This window comes from Chelonus insularis, unplaced genomic scaffold (genome assembly GCF_013357705.1).
Source record: "Chelonus insularis isolate UGA/USDA-ARS -01 unplaced genomic scaffold, ASM1335770v1 contig_17_pilon, whole genome shotgun sequence".
NCBI lineage: Eukaryota > Metazoa > Arthropoda > Insecta > Hymenoptera > Braconidae > Chelonus > Chelonus insularis.
The window spans coordinates 984,503-1,002,916 of NW_023276415.1; the positions used below are offsets into that span (position 1 = coordinate 984,503).

The following is an 18,414-nucleotide window of genomic DNA, read 5'->3' on the forward strand; positions in this document are numbered from 1 at the left end:
GCATTTTATCAACAATTAATGGACAACTCACAAACAATCAGTGATTAATTAGACATACAGTCATAGGTTAAGCGTTTTTGTTGAATAAAAAAATTGAAGGATATTCAGAGTCGCTTTCTGAACGAAAATTTTCTAAAAAACCTCGTTTCCGAATTTATTTTGTTATTCTCAATAAACTTTGTTTTATCATGTCAAGATCGCGCCCTTATACCTTTTGTATATGAGAGAACATTTCAATGCCAATGTAAGAGCTAATTGTTTCTTTTCTCAAAAATAGCTATTTCACTTTTTAAAAAATTCAATTTTTCTTCTGCAAAATAATAGAAAGCATATTTTTCATTATTTCTACCCTTATTTTAAGGGTCAAGTTACAAATGTATGCATTCTTCATCTAAAAAATATGATGTAATGTCTGAATGTATTTCCAGATACTTAGTTATAATAGAATACCAATATTAATGTGATAATTATGTGATTTTTTTACTAAACAATCGATAAAAACAATTTTGCGCTAAGCCTCTCTAATGTTAAATGCCGTAAAAAAACTATAGATTCTTCTACTCAATTTTATAGATGACATAGCACTCCATTTGATTTCAAACTTTTTTGATGTTTCAAAATTTTTTGCTTAAAATAATTTTTAAAAAATAAGGATTTGGTTATTTGCAGAGTCATTTGGGACGTAAGATTTATGCTATTAAATGTTTTTTAATATTTTGATCGAACATTCGATCTACAATTTCTTGCGCACACTTATGTGATTTTTTTACTAAACAATCGATAAAAACAATTTTGCGCTAAGCCTCTTCAATGTTAAATGCTGTAAAAAAACTATAGATTCTTCACACACTATGAAATGTGTAAAAAGTGTCGACAAATAATGTATAGTTTGTTTATGGACATTCAACATTGAATACGCTTTATATGTGTTATTTTAACACGTTTGTGGAATCTTGGAATTTGCAGTGCATCAGGGTAAAGAAATTGAGTCCGACAAAAGATATAGGATGGATTAGTTCTTGTCTATCTATTCTCACAAATTTGTCCGCGTGAATGCTGGTTAACTGGTATAAACAGTAATGATTTAGAAGAATTAATGGACGGAAATTGAGAACCATTCATTTTTCAACCAATTAATAAAATTTCTTATTCATTGTAAATAATTGATGGAGCATGATTGTGAGAAAAATAGTAATAAATTTTAGTGTATAAATGGAAACAGTAAAAATTCAAATTTTAATGTAAGATTCGATATATGCTCATTAAGAGCAATTACAATTATAATTAATAACATTTTCGATCACATTTATTCTCATGAATGATAACTTTTTATCAGTTAAAAAAAGAAAAAAAAAACCACGTTGGAAGAATTTGAATTGATTGCATAGATTTTGTCTTTGATTATTTATAACAAATTCAGTCGACGTGGCGTCGTTCTTTTACAGATATCGAACGAAATCTGTTTCTGGCGGATCTCAAATAGTATCAAAAAAACATAATAGATGGCAGAACTTGTATTAATTCTTTTAGTGTCCTTAAGGCTGGGCTGAAGCCAGAGAAGCGACTGATTCCCTCTATCCAAATACATGAGATTGGAATATTCCTGATTTCTTTGCCAATTTACAATTATTTTTATAAAATTAGGTACCAAATTACAGAGGCATTAATGCCGGACCGACGTAAACAACAATTTTTTGTATAGAATTGATATTTTTATTAAATAAATTAAAAAGAAAAATGAACATATCATGAATTGACTTGCCACGCTTTAATTCCAAGATGGCGATCTCATCATTCAGATGAAAAATCACTAATTATTCTATTAACATCCCAGTGGGAAGTTATAGTAATGGGTCCGATTTCGCGAATCCCGAATTTAGATACATCTCTACGTATGTGCATTCGGAATTATTTTTTGCCTCGATTATCTCGAGAACAAAAAATGATATCGACGTGAAACCAACTGCATTCGACACGTAATTACGCAACTTAGAACTGATTAGATATTTAGCAAAATCGATTTAGCCCATTTGTTGGCAGAACCAAAAAACTAGCAAAAATGGAAAACGTCCTGAATGTTGCAAATTATAAATTATACCATTTTTCAGAAGAAATTTCGAAATCTATTAAAAATTCGTATATTAAATGATTAGAATACTCATATGAAAATATGATGACAATATTTGATCGGAAAAAAAAATTTCAAAAAACAAAATCAGCAATGAAAGAATTTTAAACTCGTGTCAGGATTGAGAAAACAGCATTCAAGACGCTATAATTGTCAATAATATGGAATTGTGTTCATATCAATTAAACATTGTTACTAACAAATGATTATTGATCATGGTAATATTTAAATAAAAAGTTTTAAATTGTTATGAACAATAAAAAGAGGGACCCTTTCTATATGTATGAGTACTTTTAACGCATAATTTTTTCTTTTACTAAAAAAATGTTACCAACCGTATGACATAAATGAAAACATACTTTTTTCGTGTATAATAATGAAATTTGTTGTAAATAATGAAGGAAAAGAATCTATGAGGTATATTCGAATTCTTCTAACGCACAATTTTTTCTTTTACTGAAATGAAGTAACTAACCATATCAAATGAATAAAAACAAATACATTCCGTTTATAAAAATTCCATTTGTTGTAAAGAATAAAGACGGGTTCTGTTCGAAATGTTTTTTTATTTTTTTCACTGGGAAGTTGGTCGTGTGGACCTCTCGGGTCGCACCCAGACCACTGCAAAGCACTGATATTTATTTTTCGAACGATTTCCTTGTTACCTACTCAATTTCAATTGATATCAAGCTTCGGCCTTCTGCCGCACAACACGAGGGCGTCAAGTCAACCTCGGGTAACTTTCTGACTTTAGCACAGCCTCAAAGTATACCATAAATACAAAAATGATAGGTATAGCAAGTGACAACCAAAAAAGATACGCGAAAGTACATGAAGTGTAATTTTTTGAATGACAAAGGGTTGGACATTTATTTACAAATTCGCACAATTCATTGATATAACTAAACATCCCAAAAGCCATATTTATTCGTTGACATGGAATGTCTCCGAACTACACAATATACAAGAGGGTGTTTCCTTGATCTTGTCAATGTATTAGTCTGCTATCATCATAAATATTTTAGCGTTATTCTTTTTGCATACTTTGCCGTTTCTGCGAATTGACGTCAAAGTATACAACGTGTGAAGAGATGTGTCCTTGGACTAGACAAAATGTGAGAGTGTAATTAAGATGAATATAGTACTACTATCCACGTATTTTGTCGCTGAAATAGAATGTTCTTAAACACAATATGTTGAAAGTCATGTCCTCAAACTATTCAATATATAAAACGATTGTAATGATAGAAATCTGTTCTGACTTCGAGTCGGCCGGACGAGCAAACTGAAAACTAGTGGACTGTAAGATTTAAAAGCAGAATAAGAACAAAAGGTTGGATGCTAGAAGGTTCCTAAAAATAGTTTATTAACACTGAATTGCTTGGGTTTTATAGTTTTTATTCAACAATAACACTTAACATACTCAATAGAATTTAATAATCACTACATAGAGTTGAGTTGACTGTACCATAATTGTTTGTACAATTAAGAGTTGTCTAATGGTTATTTTTTCACCAAATAACATAGTCTCAAAAAACAGTGAATAGCAACATTCACAGTATACACCAGAGTTGTTCGGGGGAGCGATGTATAGGTGAATGTCCGTGAGGCACTATGGCGTCGACGCCAGTTCAGCTTCGCGCCCAAAGACACTACAAACTGAATGTACTGGACCACTGGCACTGATGAGAGTAATTTGATGATTCACGTATCTTCGTGAGAGTTGTCTGAGTCTATTTGACCGTACTTTATTGTACAACGAGTGAGCTGACTGCAAAAAACTGCGATTTGACTGCGACAAATTATACAGAGATGACCGCGTGATTTGCCTGGAGCTAACTGACGCCACAAGTGCTCGACCGCGTGCTTGTTGGCGTCACTAGGGCCGTAGAGTTGCCTTCTGGGCCATGAGGGAAATACTTCCCGATGATTGGTCCAGTGAGTTGACTGACGCGCCGGTGGACAAGTCCGGCATTAACAATTTTTGAATATTTCTGACTAACTGACTGGGGCCCCTCCAAGTCAGAACAAAATCGTACGTTTTTTTTCTGTAAGAAATTCAATACCGCAATGATATGTGGTAAAATAATTCCTTCATTTATAATTTATTTGCCAAAGAATATATTCAGAAACTTAACAATATAGGAACATGTATGTCCATTATCGTAGAATGTCCTCAAACAACACAATATATCAGAGAATGTGTCCTTGAACTAGTCAATATATTACGTCAAGGTATAAAACATGTAAAGAGATGTGTCCTTGAACTGGACAATATGTAAGAGGGTAATTAGTGTAAAATACAGTACTCCTATTCTTTTATTTTTTATTAATACAATAAAAAAACACGTTAATATAAACAATTATAATTCTGTAGATTTATTATGTCGTATATCGACTAGTTTAAGGAAACTTTAATCGATGTATTGTATAGATCAGGGTCATTTCGTTCATTTTTTCAATTAATGGAGTGCATTACCTTCTAGCTAATTGTCTTTTGCTACTTGTTTTTATTTAATATTTAGATAACGATATTCATGTCTTTAATTAAATACAATGAAAAAACACTTTAATGTAAATGATTATAATTTTGTCGATGTATTATGTAGTTTATTAACTAGATTGGGGACACTTACATCGACATATTTGTATATTTTATGAAAAAATATATCCACAAATTTCAGAACAATTATATTATCGGAATAGTATACGGAATTAAAGTCCCTAAACTATACAGTATGTGACGAAAAATGTCCTCAATATAACGATTTCGTATGATTTTCTCGATCTTGAAGTATACGCTGCACATATAAATCGCGTAAAATTCTATCGTATATTTGTTATAACGTATATTATAGGGACATGTCCTTATGGACTACATTTGATCAGAATGAATTTCTAATGGAATAACATATCTACAAAACACTCGAGTAACTAAAGCTTCAGAAATAGTAGAAGCTTGATGATTAAAAAGAGGAGTAGCTTCAGGCCATCTAGTAAAATAATCAGTAATTACAAAAAAAAATCTGTTTCCAGAAGATGTTTTAGCAAGGGGAGGACCAAGAATATCAATAGCAACCCTCTCAAATGGAGAACCAACATTATAAGTTTAAAGAAGACCAAAAGATTTCTTATGAGGATCCTTTTTAGCAAAACAAACCTTCCATTTCTTACACCAAATTTTAACATCAAATTTTAGAGCAGCAAATTTCAAATCGTTTTATTGATACTGAAATGACGACCACAAGAAGAATTATGGGCTTCAGGAATTTTTTTATCAATTTTAATTTGAGGAACAACAATTTGGAAGATAATATAAGAAGAATTAGGAGCTTCCCAACGTTTAACTAAAACTCCGTTTCTTACTTCCAAATAATTGCAATAAAGTAAATAAATTTGGAAAGTAAAATCTAAATGAAGAACATCTTTATATACTGGAATCTTATTTTTTTTTTAAATTTTATAATCAAATTTAAAATACAATCGTCATTTTGCAATATAATCCAATCCGAATTATTATTAATTTCACAAATAGTTCTGGAAACATTTTTAGTATCAGAACATTTTTCATCAGAATCAATTTTATGACCTTTTTTATAATCACATGGACGTCGAGATAAACCACCAGCACTATCATGGCTTCGACCAGGTCTATGCTGAACCTCAAAATCATATTGGAATAAAAGTTCTGACCATCGAGCGACTTACTCTTTAGGATTTTCAAATGAAAGTAACTAACTAAGAAAAGAATGATCAGTTCTAACTAAGAACCGTTTTCCAAGGAGAAAATGGTCAACCGAAATAACAACAGCTAATAATTCCTTCCTAGTAACACAGTAATTCCGTTCACAGATATTCAAAGTTTTACTTAGATAAGCAATAACCTTTTCTTGACAAATAATTTCATTATATTTATTAACTGGAATTTTCTGAGATAATACAGCTCTTATATATAGGAGAAGCCTAAAGACCATTACAAAGTTCAATTGCGTCCTGTCGTTTCATTGCCTCCATAACTGTATCTACTTTATCCCTATAATGTAAAGGAAGACGATGAGGAATTCGTTTAATTGGAAGTAAATTACCGACATTAATTCTATGGTGCAAAATTTTACACTTTCCATTATCAAAAGAGTTTTTAGAACAAATAACTATGTGCTTCAATAATAATTTTTTAAAACGTAGTTGATTTGCTTCATCTAATAATTTAGAAGATTTTCCAAATTAATGTATAGCAAATTCAGGAAGGGCATCAATTTCACGGAAAATTTTATTAATGAAAACGATTTTACTGTCATTAGGAAATTTTTCGTCAAGCAAATTTTTACATTTATGAAATAATCCTAATTTTACTAAGAAATCCATACCAAGAATACACTTATCATGAATCTGGGCATAAAGAACTTCTAAATTAATTTTAATATTAGAAATTTCAATTTCTACGATCTCAATAAAATTAAAATCAAATTTAGTACGTAAAACTGTAAAAATTGGGAGAGAAGAACAATTTGATTTATTTACTTCTCTATTTAAAAGTGAAGAATTAACTGCAGTGACATCAGCAGCTGTATCAACTGACATTTCACATGGTATTCTATTAATTTCACCTTTGAGAGTCAACAAAGGTTTGAATGAATAAATAAAATCGAAATATTAGAAAAAATTAAAAGAACTTACCAAATTTATATTAAATTTTGACAAAATTTTTTTTTGGTAAGCCATCAGTTGAAGAATTACGATTATTATAACCGGAAGGAGAATTTCTTTGACAATCTTTTTCTGTATGACCTTATTGTCCACGACTCCAAATTGACTCTATCTGTTTATAACGACTGAATTTGTTATGAATAATCGAAAACGGAATCTATGCAATTAATTCGAATTCTCTCAACGTGATTTTTTTTATTTTACTAAAAAAAAGTTACCAACTATGTTACATGGATGGTAATTGACTTTGTTCGTTTATTACGACTGAATTTGTTATAAATAATCAAAGACAAAATCTATGCAATCAATTCAAATTCTTCCAACGTGGTTTTTTTTTTCTTTTTTTAACTGATAAAAAGTTATCATTCATGAGAATAAATGTGATCGAAAATGTTATTAATTATAATTGTAATTGCTCTTAATGAGCATATATCGAATCTTACATTAAAATTTGAATTTTTACTGTTTCCATTTATACACTAAAATTTATTACTATTTTTCTCACAATCATGCTCCATCAATTATTTACAATGAATAAGAAATTTTATTAATTGGTTGAAAAATGAATGGTTCTCAATTTCCGTCCATTAATTCTTCTAAATCATTACTGTTTATACCAGTTAACCAGCATTCACGCGGACAAATTTGTGAGAATAGATAGACAAGAACTAATCCATCCTATATCTTTTGTCGGACTCAATTTCTTTACCCTGATGTACTGCAAATTCCAAGATTCCACAAACGTGTTAAAATAACACATATAAAGCTTATTCAATGTTGAATGTCCATAAACAAACTATACATTATTTGTCGACACTTTTTACACATTTCATAGTGTGTGAAGAACCTATAGTTTTTTTACAGCATTTAACATTGAAGAGGCTTAGCGCAAAATTGTTTTTATCGATTGTTTAGTAAAAAAATCACATAAGTGTGCGCAAGAAATTGTAGATCGAATGTTCGATCAAAATATTAAAAAACATTTAATAGCATAAATCTTACGTCCCAAATGACTCTGCAAATAACCAAATCCTTATTTTTTAAAAATTATTTTAAGCAAAAAATTTTGAAACATCAAAAAAGTTTGAAATCAAATGGAGTGCTATGTCATCTATAAAATTGAGTATTTTTTCCGTTACTTTCGATGAATTGTGAAAGGAAATCCTTTTTCGAATTTTTTTGAAATAATTTAAAAAGTAATTTTGTAGATGAAAATTTACAATAAACTTTTTTTGCAATCAATTTTTACTTAATCTGAAAAAGAAGCTAGTTAAAAAAAATGTCATAACACTCAACCCAATTTTTTAATGTTCTCTATTAAAAGAAGATTTCCGGATATAATTTTTCAAATTATTATTATTACGTGACGTCACGCGCGAACTTTTCAGTATAGAGTTTTACTCGGCACCGTAAATATGAGCTGCGAGAGCACGCTAGTTTAACGAGGGGCAATAGATGGATAATAGGCGGAATTTGCAGATTACGGTGCGCCTAATATTTACCGCTACTCTGAATATAATTTCGAAATGTCCTCAATTTATCGTTAGATATAATTCGTGTTCTCATACTAGTTACTAGACATGTATACATATGTATCTATATATATATTGTCAAATATGTGAATGTCGCTATATCATGACTATTAGACTAACGACAGTTTGTGAGTTAACGATGATTGCTTGACGATCGGATTGGTTATAGCAGCGAGGGGAGAGTTTGTTCATCTCCAGTTTTTTGACTGACAAGGCAACCTCGCGAGGTGGTCACCGTCGATTTAGCTGAGGCTTCTATATAGTAATCTACGTCGGAAGAAATGAATCATGTATTTTTTTTTCCGCGGAAAAACGTTTTGAAGGGGTAAAAATTATTCCCAAAGTTGACACCCTATGGAGGTAATTTTTAATTTTTACATATTTCTAATCAAAATTTTCCAAAGTGACGTTATACGTTAAGAACAACATAAGAAACGATAAAAAATACCTTTATTTACATGTTTATAAAACTTGCGGATATACCTTTTTTTTTATTACGAATAACAAAAAATCTATTACTTAAAAATTATTAATTATTTTTTAATGAGACCAATTTCAATCAGAAGAGCATAAAAATTAACGAGATACATGTTTTTGCAATTTTTAAAATAATATTAACGACAGTAAAAATAGCAATTTAGAAAAAAAAATTCTACTCATTGATTACGTCCTTATGAATAAAAAAAAAATTATGTGCACAAAACAATTGTTAAGAAAATATTAAAACAACAGGTAAGAATTTTAACAGTACCCCTATTAATAAGGAAAAAGAAAAATGAACGAAAATCTTTAGTCAGAAGTTTATCAACTTTCTAAATTATTAGTTTTTCATAAACAATTAAAATGGTACTTGGGAGAAAATTCATAATTTGAAATTTTCTAGTCACGTTCTTTTTTTAAAAAAGACAGTTTATCAAGAAAAATTTTTCTATGCGATCCGTATTTTCAATAATTATTTATAAAAATCGTTTACAACGATTGCTCGAAAGTTAAAAAATTTTCGTTGTTATGTATCTCTGGTCTTTAAAGGTGCCAATATGTAAACCATATGCTTAACCTTAGAGACTTTAAGTTCCCCTTTTTAGTCCTAGCCTTCCGGCCAATAGACAGTGATGAAGGGATCTCCGATAGAAAAAGTCGAAATGTGTGATTTATATAAAAGCAGTAACAAAATTTATTGAATGAAAATTATTGAAAAATTATAATGACAATATAAACGTTAGCAACAGATGATTTCTTTTACTCTCGTCGAGATGAATTACAATTAATGTGCTCTGAGTTGATTCTCCAGTCAGCGTAATGTTCACTTTTACTCGTAAATTAATTTGAATATCAATTGAAAAAAAATTTGACCAGCAAATAAACTTCATACAAAAATTTAAAAACATTGAAATATAATCAATACAATGTTCAAGACAAAACAAGACTGACGATTTCAAGAGATGTTTCACGACGATCTGATCTCGATCTTACTTTTTCGACCATCCTGAATGATGCATCAAACCTTACGTATTTATTAAGTCGAATGTGACATAATACATGATTCATTTCTTCCGACGTAGATTATTACATAGAAGCATCAGCTAAATCGACGGTGATCACCTTGCGAGGTTTCCTTGTGAGACTTGAGTTGACTGGACGTATTCTTTCAATTTATTTAATTGCTGTCAATCTTCAATAAACTTTTTCTTTATTCACTAATTTTATGAAGTTGTTATTCGGTCTTATTTTATATTAGTGTCAGAAAGTGGTCCGTTTCACTGGGAACCAGATAGTGTCGACCTTTATGCGCTAAATTATGCAGTATATGATGTGGCTCAAGGGTTTACTCAGGGCAGACGAACATCTGTCAATCCTAAGTTAAGCCTGAAAAGACGCATCCAACAGATTGCAAATAAGATGAAAAAGGCTCGACAAGGTGCATCTCGTATTCAAAGTGTGATGGATCACCTAAATACTTATAGACCTTATACGCCATGAATTCGGAGTATCGTGGCGAGTATTAGACGTGAACATCACCCTTTGAATACGGCCGTGCTACTGATCCTAAAGGAAAGGTACACAGGCAAAGTAAGATCGCTAATGGCCGTTAAAAAGTCATTAGCAAAGCGGTACAAGCGGCGAAGGAACAACAGATTGTTCTAATCTGACCCTTCACGCTTCCTTAAGCCGCAAGCCGCTGTCACTTATGAGCTTCCGAGTGCAGAAAGAGTCGAAACCTACTGAACCGAAATATATGGTCACACTAGTGCGTTAGATGTAGACACTTCAGTCCTTCAACTTTTCAGAGAACTCTGTGACGAACATCTATCACGAATTCCTGAAGAGTTTCAACGAGTCAGCATTCAGCAGTCAGCATCAAGCAAGTCGTCCGAACGCTTAATAACGGAAAAGCTCCAGGGCTAGACTTGTTGAAAGTGGAGGTTCTTAAACGTGCAATCGCGTACCTCCCAGAAAAATTTCTAACACTTTTTAAAGAATGCTTATCCCAAAGCGTCTTCCCTCGGGCTTGGAAGGAGGGAACAATTCGTATGCTCCTAAAGAGTCCCGACAAAGATGTAGCAGACCTCAAATCATATCAACCTATATGTCTTCTATCAGTACTAGGCAAAAACTTCGAAAGACTTATCACCAATATGGATTTATGGAAGGGCGATCAACGGTAGATGCGACACTGACAGTGCGAAGAGCATTGTCAGTATCCACGGAACGTAACGTGGTTACATGCTCTTTGATATTTCAGGCGCGTTTGATAATGTATGGTGGCCTTTAGTCCTCGAAGGACTGAAGTCACGAAACTGCCCTCAAAATATCTACAAAGTAATGCAAAATTGCTTCACAGACCGAACAGATAGCCTATTATGGGGAATCGGCTCAGTCATAGAAGTGGCCATGCGTGGATGCCCTCAGGGACTTGTGCTTGGCCCACTGTGCTGGAACATCATGTTCGATAATCTGTTAAAAACACTTGATCAATTCGAACATGGAAAACGCTATGCAGCGTATGCCGACGATTTAATTATCATTATAGATGGCTATTCTAGAGAAACCCTTGAAGCCAAAGGACAGGCAGTCGTTGACACAATACTCACTTGGTTCAAGAATGCTAAGCTCGAGTTATCAGAAACCAAAACGGAGGCAATCTTTATAAAGAGAGAAATTAAACTTAGAGGCAAGAGGAATGACAGGGATGAAAACAATCCCAACTACCGAGAATATAAACCACACCTTAGAAGGAAGAAAGACAGGCACGAGTGTAAACCGCTGAAGATCACTATAGAGGGTAACAAAATAAAGTGCCTAGAGGTCGTGAGGTACCTGAGGGTCTGATTCAGCAGAGACCTTAACATTGCTACACATATTCATAAAGGACGGGCGCAAGCGGAAAAGCTATTTCACAAGATGAGATGCCTTTCGCGAATGAGTTGGGGACTTAATTACCACACTTGTCTCACTATATATAGGGGGTGCTTCCTGCCGGTGATTGCTTATGCGTCCCCGGCATGGAGCGATTTATGTAAAGCTTAAGATTGGCTGTCTCTTGCGGACGCGCAGAGTGGCGTCTCGGGAGTAGTCGCGCACGCTCGTGCATCTCCCCCAAGGGTATCGGTGATCTCAATGCGTGATATACACGGGGCCCCCGGGTTTACATAGATGTTTCTGTCCTTTAAGATATATCGTGTAACACGGAGGCAGATTATAGTTCGTTGTACTCCATTTTCGTACTGCTCTATATGGTAGTCTGAACATGGGTACTTCGAACACACACACTATATATAGGGGGTGCTTCCTGCCGGTGATTGCTTATGCGTCCCCGGCATGGAGCGATTTATGTAAAGCTTAAGATTGGCTGTCTCTTGCGGACGCGCAGAGTGGCGTCTCGGGAGTAGTCGCGCACGCTCGTGCATCTCCCCCAAGGGTATCGGTGATCTCAATGCGTGATATACACGGGGCCCCCGGGTTTACATAGATGTTTCTGTCCTTTAAGATATATCGTGTAACACGGAGGCAGATTATAGTTCGTTGTACTCCATTTTCGTACTGCTCTATATGGTAGTCTGAACATGGGTACTTCGAACACGCCGAGCGCAAGACGCATTAGCGACCGCCGACCAAAGCAGATAGAGTTGGTACTACGGGAGGCTAAATTTTAAGCCCTGTGCCTGGGGCTGCAAAGTCAGAATATGACATGTAGGACTAGGTACAACTGGCCAATTGAGGTCGGACTCGTAGTGGTATGTCTTAAGGCCTCGGGCTTGTTACGTGTATTCCGGTGCCTGTTTCAAGGTGCAGGTATTTGCGTCCCGGAAAACGCCATCGCGAAGAGAGTAGAGTTATAATTTCCCAGAGTTATGCTCTAAGAGACGAGGTACTCAATTTCCGTCCTTCGTACGGGAGAAGCATGGCTTGCGCGATATACACGTCGTATCGACGAAGCAGTTACGTACAACAATGTTAGGATTTTTCTGAATGACAATGCATCAGAAGAATCATCGACGCCAATGATGAACCTCAGCTTACAAACACTTAAAATATGGCACCAAATTAGTGCGATACATTAATCTTTTTTGTTATTAATGAATATTGATAGGTATGTTTTTATGAATTCTGATTACATATTATGATTACAATCTGCGTGCTATTAATGAAAAAATCATTATTTTATTACCGTCCTGCTATGCTGTTGGGTTGAATTTCTTGCAGAAAAATACCCAAATCACCTTTTTCTTTACTTCTCAGTCCAACTACGCTGAAGCCAAGATTGTTCCCTTCCGGCTTGCAAAGCTAAAACAATAATAAAGTCATTGAAATATGTGTTCATGAACAATTGCAATGATGTTTGATAAATTGATAACTTAATACTGAGATGGAGAAGATGAAATGTGCTTGGCAAAAAAACTTACTAGTTTGGTAACTTCGGATAATCTGATTACTACCATACTTATAGTTATCAGGCACTATAGCATTTCTCATTGATGATCTATTGATCTTTTTATTAGTTAACGTAGCATCTATATTCATAAATTATGGATTAACCTTTGACTAGTCAATTCAATGAGCAGCGTGTGCCTCTTTTGTAGTCTTTTTTATTCATTAATCATGATTCCAATGTTTTATGTGTAGTATTCTGCCAGCTTTCTTATGGAGTCTGAATGTTTTTTCTTTTCATTGGGGGCTTTTCTGTGAAAATATGATTGTGTTGAGGTGATATCGGAACTAATCTCGTAAGTGAGTAGTACTCTGGCGTTTTCATGCCGAGGGATGATCAGGTAAAAAAAACGTGAAATCAATCGATATGAATTGCAAAGTAGGACGATCTAGCGTGGGCAGCTTTATATTAGGAAGCTGTTTAACAATTTTAAAGTTTGATGTGTAATTTGAGTCGTTTTTGTAATGAGTACAGGTAATTATGAATAACTCTGGTGTACATGGTACCGGTATACTCATTGCTCAAAAAGATTTTCTGCTAACAATTTTTAAATGGTTTTTTGATTCGTGAATATTCTTCTTACATTACGTTAATACAAGTATATTCCTTATCGTGGTGATTGATATATCCTCGAAAATGTTTCTCAGATGGAATTGCTATAGCGTTAATCTACTTCAGCGACTCTTAGGAATTAAAATATAGTCGGAGATAACTGAGCAATTTTAACAGAATTGGACTGCATTTAGAAATTTTCTGAAGGTTCCCACCCATTTTACACTTATATCGACTGTTGTTTCTGAATTTCTTTACCTATTAGTATATTCACTGCAGCAGGTAATAAGATTACTAAGTTTCAAAAACAATCGAAATTGTTTAAGGATGTGTGTTTGTGGCAAAAAATAGTAAGTAGATGAACGAACGTGTCGAGTGTGAGAAAAGGAAACAATAACCCTCCTACTACTATGAAGCTCCCTTACAGCTTGGCTCTCAATATTCAACGATAGGATTCGTATTATTAACCTTTCAAGATTCCTAGCTGGACTGAACATGTGCTTTGCAATAACTTGGCCTTTACATTGTAACGAGGTGATTTTCACCATCGAACAATCCCTCACAGTAAATCATTAGATTTTCATCAATGATTTATTTCGAATTTCGTTGTCTTTAATGTGAGCTACAGGAATGCTGTAAGCGTGAAAAATTGCAATTGATTTCACTGAAATCTTCCAATCACGTTAATCAATAGATTTTATTGGTTAGCTATCGAGATCACACTAGGTAAAAGATCGCCGATGCCAGTCAGTCAGTCACTAGACTATATAAGTAGAAGTTAGTCAGTCAGCAGTGTTGTGACAGTGTCAGCTGATGTTATTCGCACCATTTGGGCAGAATGATCAGTCATAGCTATTTGCTCGACATTGTGAGCTGATTCATCCGACGGGGTCTGTCGCTTTATTATTGTCCGAAGAGGTGTGGTCTTCAATTGTATTCTCTGGCAGCCCAAGTGGAATCTGTATGGTGCTCCGAATCAAGGACTGCAGAGTTCAACGGCAGCTAACAGCTGTGCAACAGCCATCTTGTCATCGCCGAAGCCAAGCATATCTCTTCAGCTCGGTCGACCCAGCGTCGGATATCGTAAGCTAAGTTTTTATGTGCTGGCTTCTCCTAATTTTTATTCTACATTGTATCCTATGAGTCAATTGTATTGCTCGTCTATTATTATTCCGTGAGTGTGTGCCGTGGAGTTTTCACGCCACATGGATTATGCAAGTGAATGTTTTACGCGCCCTAATTCTTCTAGCATGTTGAAGACGGCTAGAGAAAAGCTTTGTACGCTAAATTCTTAAGTAATTATTGAATTTTATTCCTAATAGTATAATGAATTGCCATATATCGATTATTAATATTTTGGTACTTCAGTAAGCTTGGCCGTATGTCGAATTACGATAATTATTTATATTAAGCCTATTAGTTATGGTACCTACACTCTGAGAGTCTCAAAATAATTTTTTTATTTAATAAAGCCAAGGTACGTCTCAGTATGAAATTGATTGTACATTAAATTGTAAATTGTTGGCGGATTGACTCTGCCTGGCGCTCGATCATTGTCTTTGTATTGTTTATTTATGGGAAAGTAATTTCCCATTTATTAAAAACTTATCATAAAATCCTTCATAATAATCACCTATGTCCAAAACCTGTTAGCTTGTAGCACAACAGGCAGGCTAGCATGGTTTTGTTGTTACAACATAAAAGAGTGTTCAACTTCACTCTTATCCCTAAGCATATAAGGCAGCGCATAAAGCCTTGAATAGACTTCGAACAACCTCTTTTCAGTGCAAACTAGACAAAGTTTGGTATAACTGTTTAAAATTTCTGCACAAGAAGAAGTTATACACAGTGAAGTTTCAGATCTTTACAGTAAGAGTATAAAAAATTCAAAAAAAATTGACGTTTTTATAATTAGCGAAACTCTTTCTGATGATTTAATTGTAAGAATCATAAAATTTTCTTTATTGGTTTTTTTTTTACTAACAATATTTTTAATTTCATATTTTTGTCTATAGTTATTTAATTATCATTTGAAAATAGCCGTTTAAATCACTTTTTTCCTACACTTTAATCCGTTCTGTGTATTATTTAATCATTTTTCCCTCATTAAAGAGTATTTTTAAGTTTTTCCACGGTTTGATTTCTCTCATTGTCTACATGACCTCCTCTACTTGAGAGTCCTGTCCCTTAACAGTTACTACGTGCAGCGTTAAATTATAGAAGAACGTGAGAATCATGATTAATTAGAGACCCATAAGAAAATTGTAATTCAAATGAAATTATTAATGAAAAACTATCAGGAGCTTCTTTTACCGTTTTTCTGATCCCGTATAAATATCGTATTTATCTCGGAAACTAAGTAAGCTATTATTGTCTCAGATCAATAACATCAGCCAAGATGAGCCGAAGAAGATCTTACACTGCAATAGTACTTCACTTAGGTCCTTAAATGTATAATATGCTATTTTGCATTTTATGTACAAATTTACAATATTTGTATGACGTTGCATTATAGCGTAGATGTTTCTTGATCACATGAAAAGGCAATCGATGTAGAGAACTTAACGTGAAAGAACATAAAAATAATAGAAAACACGAGAAGCCTAGAAGGAGTTTAGCACTGGAAAATGTGATAAACGATATTTTTTGCGAGACCGCACTTTACAGAGAGTGAGTATTCATAGTGAGTTTTAGTTGCGCTAGAGAAAACCAAACACACAGCAAGTACGTGCCGAGTGTCTACTGTTTCTTCAGAAAAACAAAATTTTGATTCCAAGCTTTTAGTTATGTACAACGATTTACGAGTTTAAATTGATCGCAAACAGTAAATGGCAAATCGAGAAACTACAAGCTTAATCAATTAAGAGTGGGTTGGCTAGTGAAAACGACTGAATGTTTACATGTATGTTCGAAAATTAAAAAGTAATTGCAGCGTAATTACTCAACAAAACAAAAATTGACTCATAACAAATCCGGTACATAAAAGAAAAAAAGAAGAGGAATGTTTTTGATCTCCCTTTTTCAGGGATGCCAAAAATAGTTTATGGTAAAATGCTCTTGCACCTCAAACTTGACCAGGAGAAAAAAAGCTCTTACTCCTAGTTGGCAGATACGACGATTTCCGCTTCGCCAGTCTTCGAACATATTTACTTATTAGCTAATATACGTGACTGCATCAATGTAGACACTTCTCGATTGATATAGAGAGTAATCAACTGGAAAAATTGGTGTGTACGATTTCAAAACCACACCATTTGTTCACCTACTCAGAGCAATCTGTCATTTATTATAAACGATAAATATGACATCGATGCGTTTCATAATAATAGATTAATTAAGTAGCGTTTTGTATGTTGTTTTGGTAGTTTTAATGGAACAACTTTAGATACGTATGGCGTTGTAATAGAGTTGCTCAAAAGTCGTAACTTCGTGTATATTTACAGTAGATAAAAAAATACTAACTTTGTCGTTAGACTTAATTATTTAAATTGTTTACAACAAATTCAATTGTTATAAACAGAATAAGTATTGTTTCATTCATGTTACACGATTGATCATTTTTTTTTAGCAAAAGAAAAAAATACGTGTTGGGGAAACTCATATATCTTGCAAAAATCCCTTTAACTTATCCCCAAAAGATAAGTACACTTTATATTTACAGTAAAGTTGTTGAAATGATAATCAATCTGAATGCATCAATATTCATCTTACATTATCTAGCAAATGAGACTAATCTTAATGAAAATATTTGATTCACCGGAAATGAGCAAAGCAATGACGATAGTAGTTTCTTACTTTTTATGAAAATTAGTAATTGGTATGTCTGTAAATCTTAAATAACGATACTCGGCTTTACTTGCAAAGGAAATTGCCGTTAATTTCATTTCCCAACATAAGTTATCACTTTCCACCATATTTGCCTCACAGAAGGATCATGCCATGAAGGTCATAAAATACCTATCTCTGTATCTCTAGGCCTATATACAGATATATACATTTGTGTATGGACATTATTATTAAAATTTTAATACAAAATATTTGGTTGTCAATTACAAACGTTAATATAAAATTTTCAACTTATTCATTACAAAACATTATAATAATATTTGAGAACGATAACAATATAATTACATGAGAGATAAAATAGAGAATTATAACACAACATGTATCTAGATATTTTAAATGCATAAACTCAATTTATAAGTATGTTGTTAAATTGGAATGTTGATGGTCACATTTTATTTATGATCATCGTTGTCGTCGTTATCCAGAAATAGTCCAGAAATAGTTGATATAGAAGGGGCGTTTGATAACACACCCGTTAAAACAATAGGCGAAGCAGTTTGGAACTTCAGAACAGACTTTACGTTTGCACGATGGATCAAAAGCTCTTAAATGGATGCAGAGGATGCTCACCAGCTATTGGGCGAAGGCCCCAGGAATGAGACACATCAGGGCTTTTGTCTAGAGATCGCAGATTAGCGGGGACCTGGTCACTGGCTAACTCGACGCCTCACGAAGATTCTCTAATGCATGGAGGAATCCACGGGCCAGTGGTGTAGGGA

General features: G+C 33.5%; 1 protein-coding gene across 10 annotated transcripts in view; it reads right to left on the reverse strand.

Moving 5' to 3' along the window:
* LOC118064357 (patj homolog) overlaps positions 1-18,414 on the reverse strand; it is a 349,897-nt gene that overhangs the window by 237,971 nt on the left and 93,512 nt on the right. For all 10 annotated transcript variants that reach the window (XR_004690049.1, XR_004690048.1, XM_035078870.1 and 7 more), the window contains one exon: positions 13,037-13,152. Coding sequence is in view for 8 of the 10 variants with exons in the window: in XM_035078870.1 (XP_034934761.1) it covers positions 13,037-13,152 (116 nt within the window). In the remaining 2 variants the exon portion in view is untranslated. The remainder of the gene's footprint in view (positions 1-13,036; positions 13,153-18,414) is intronic.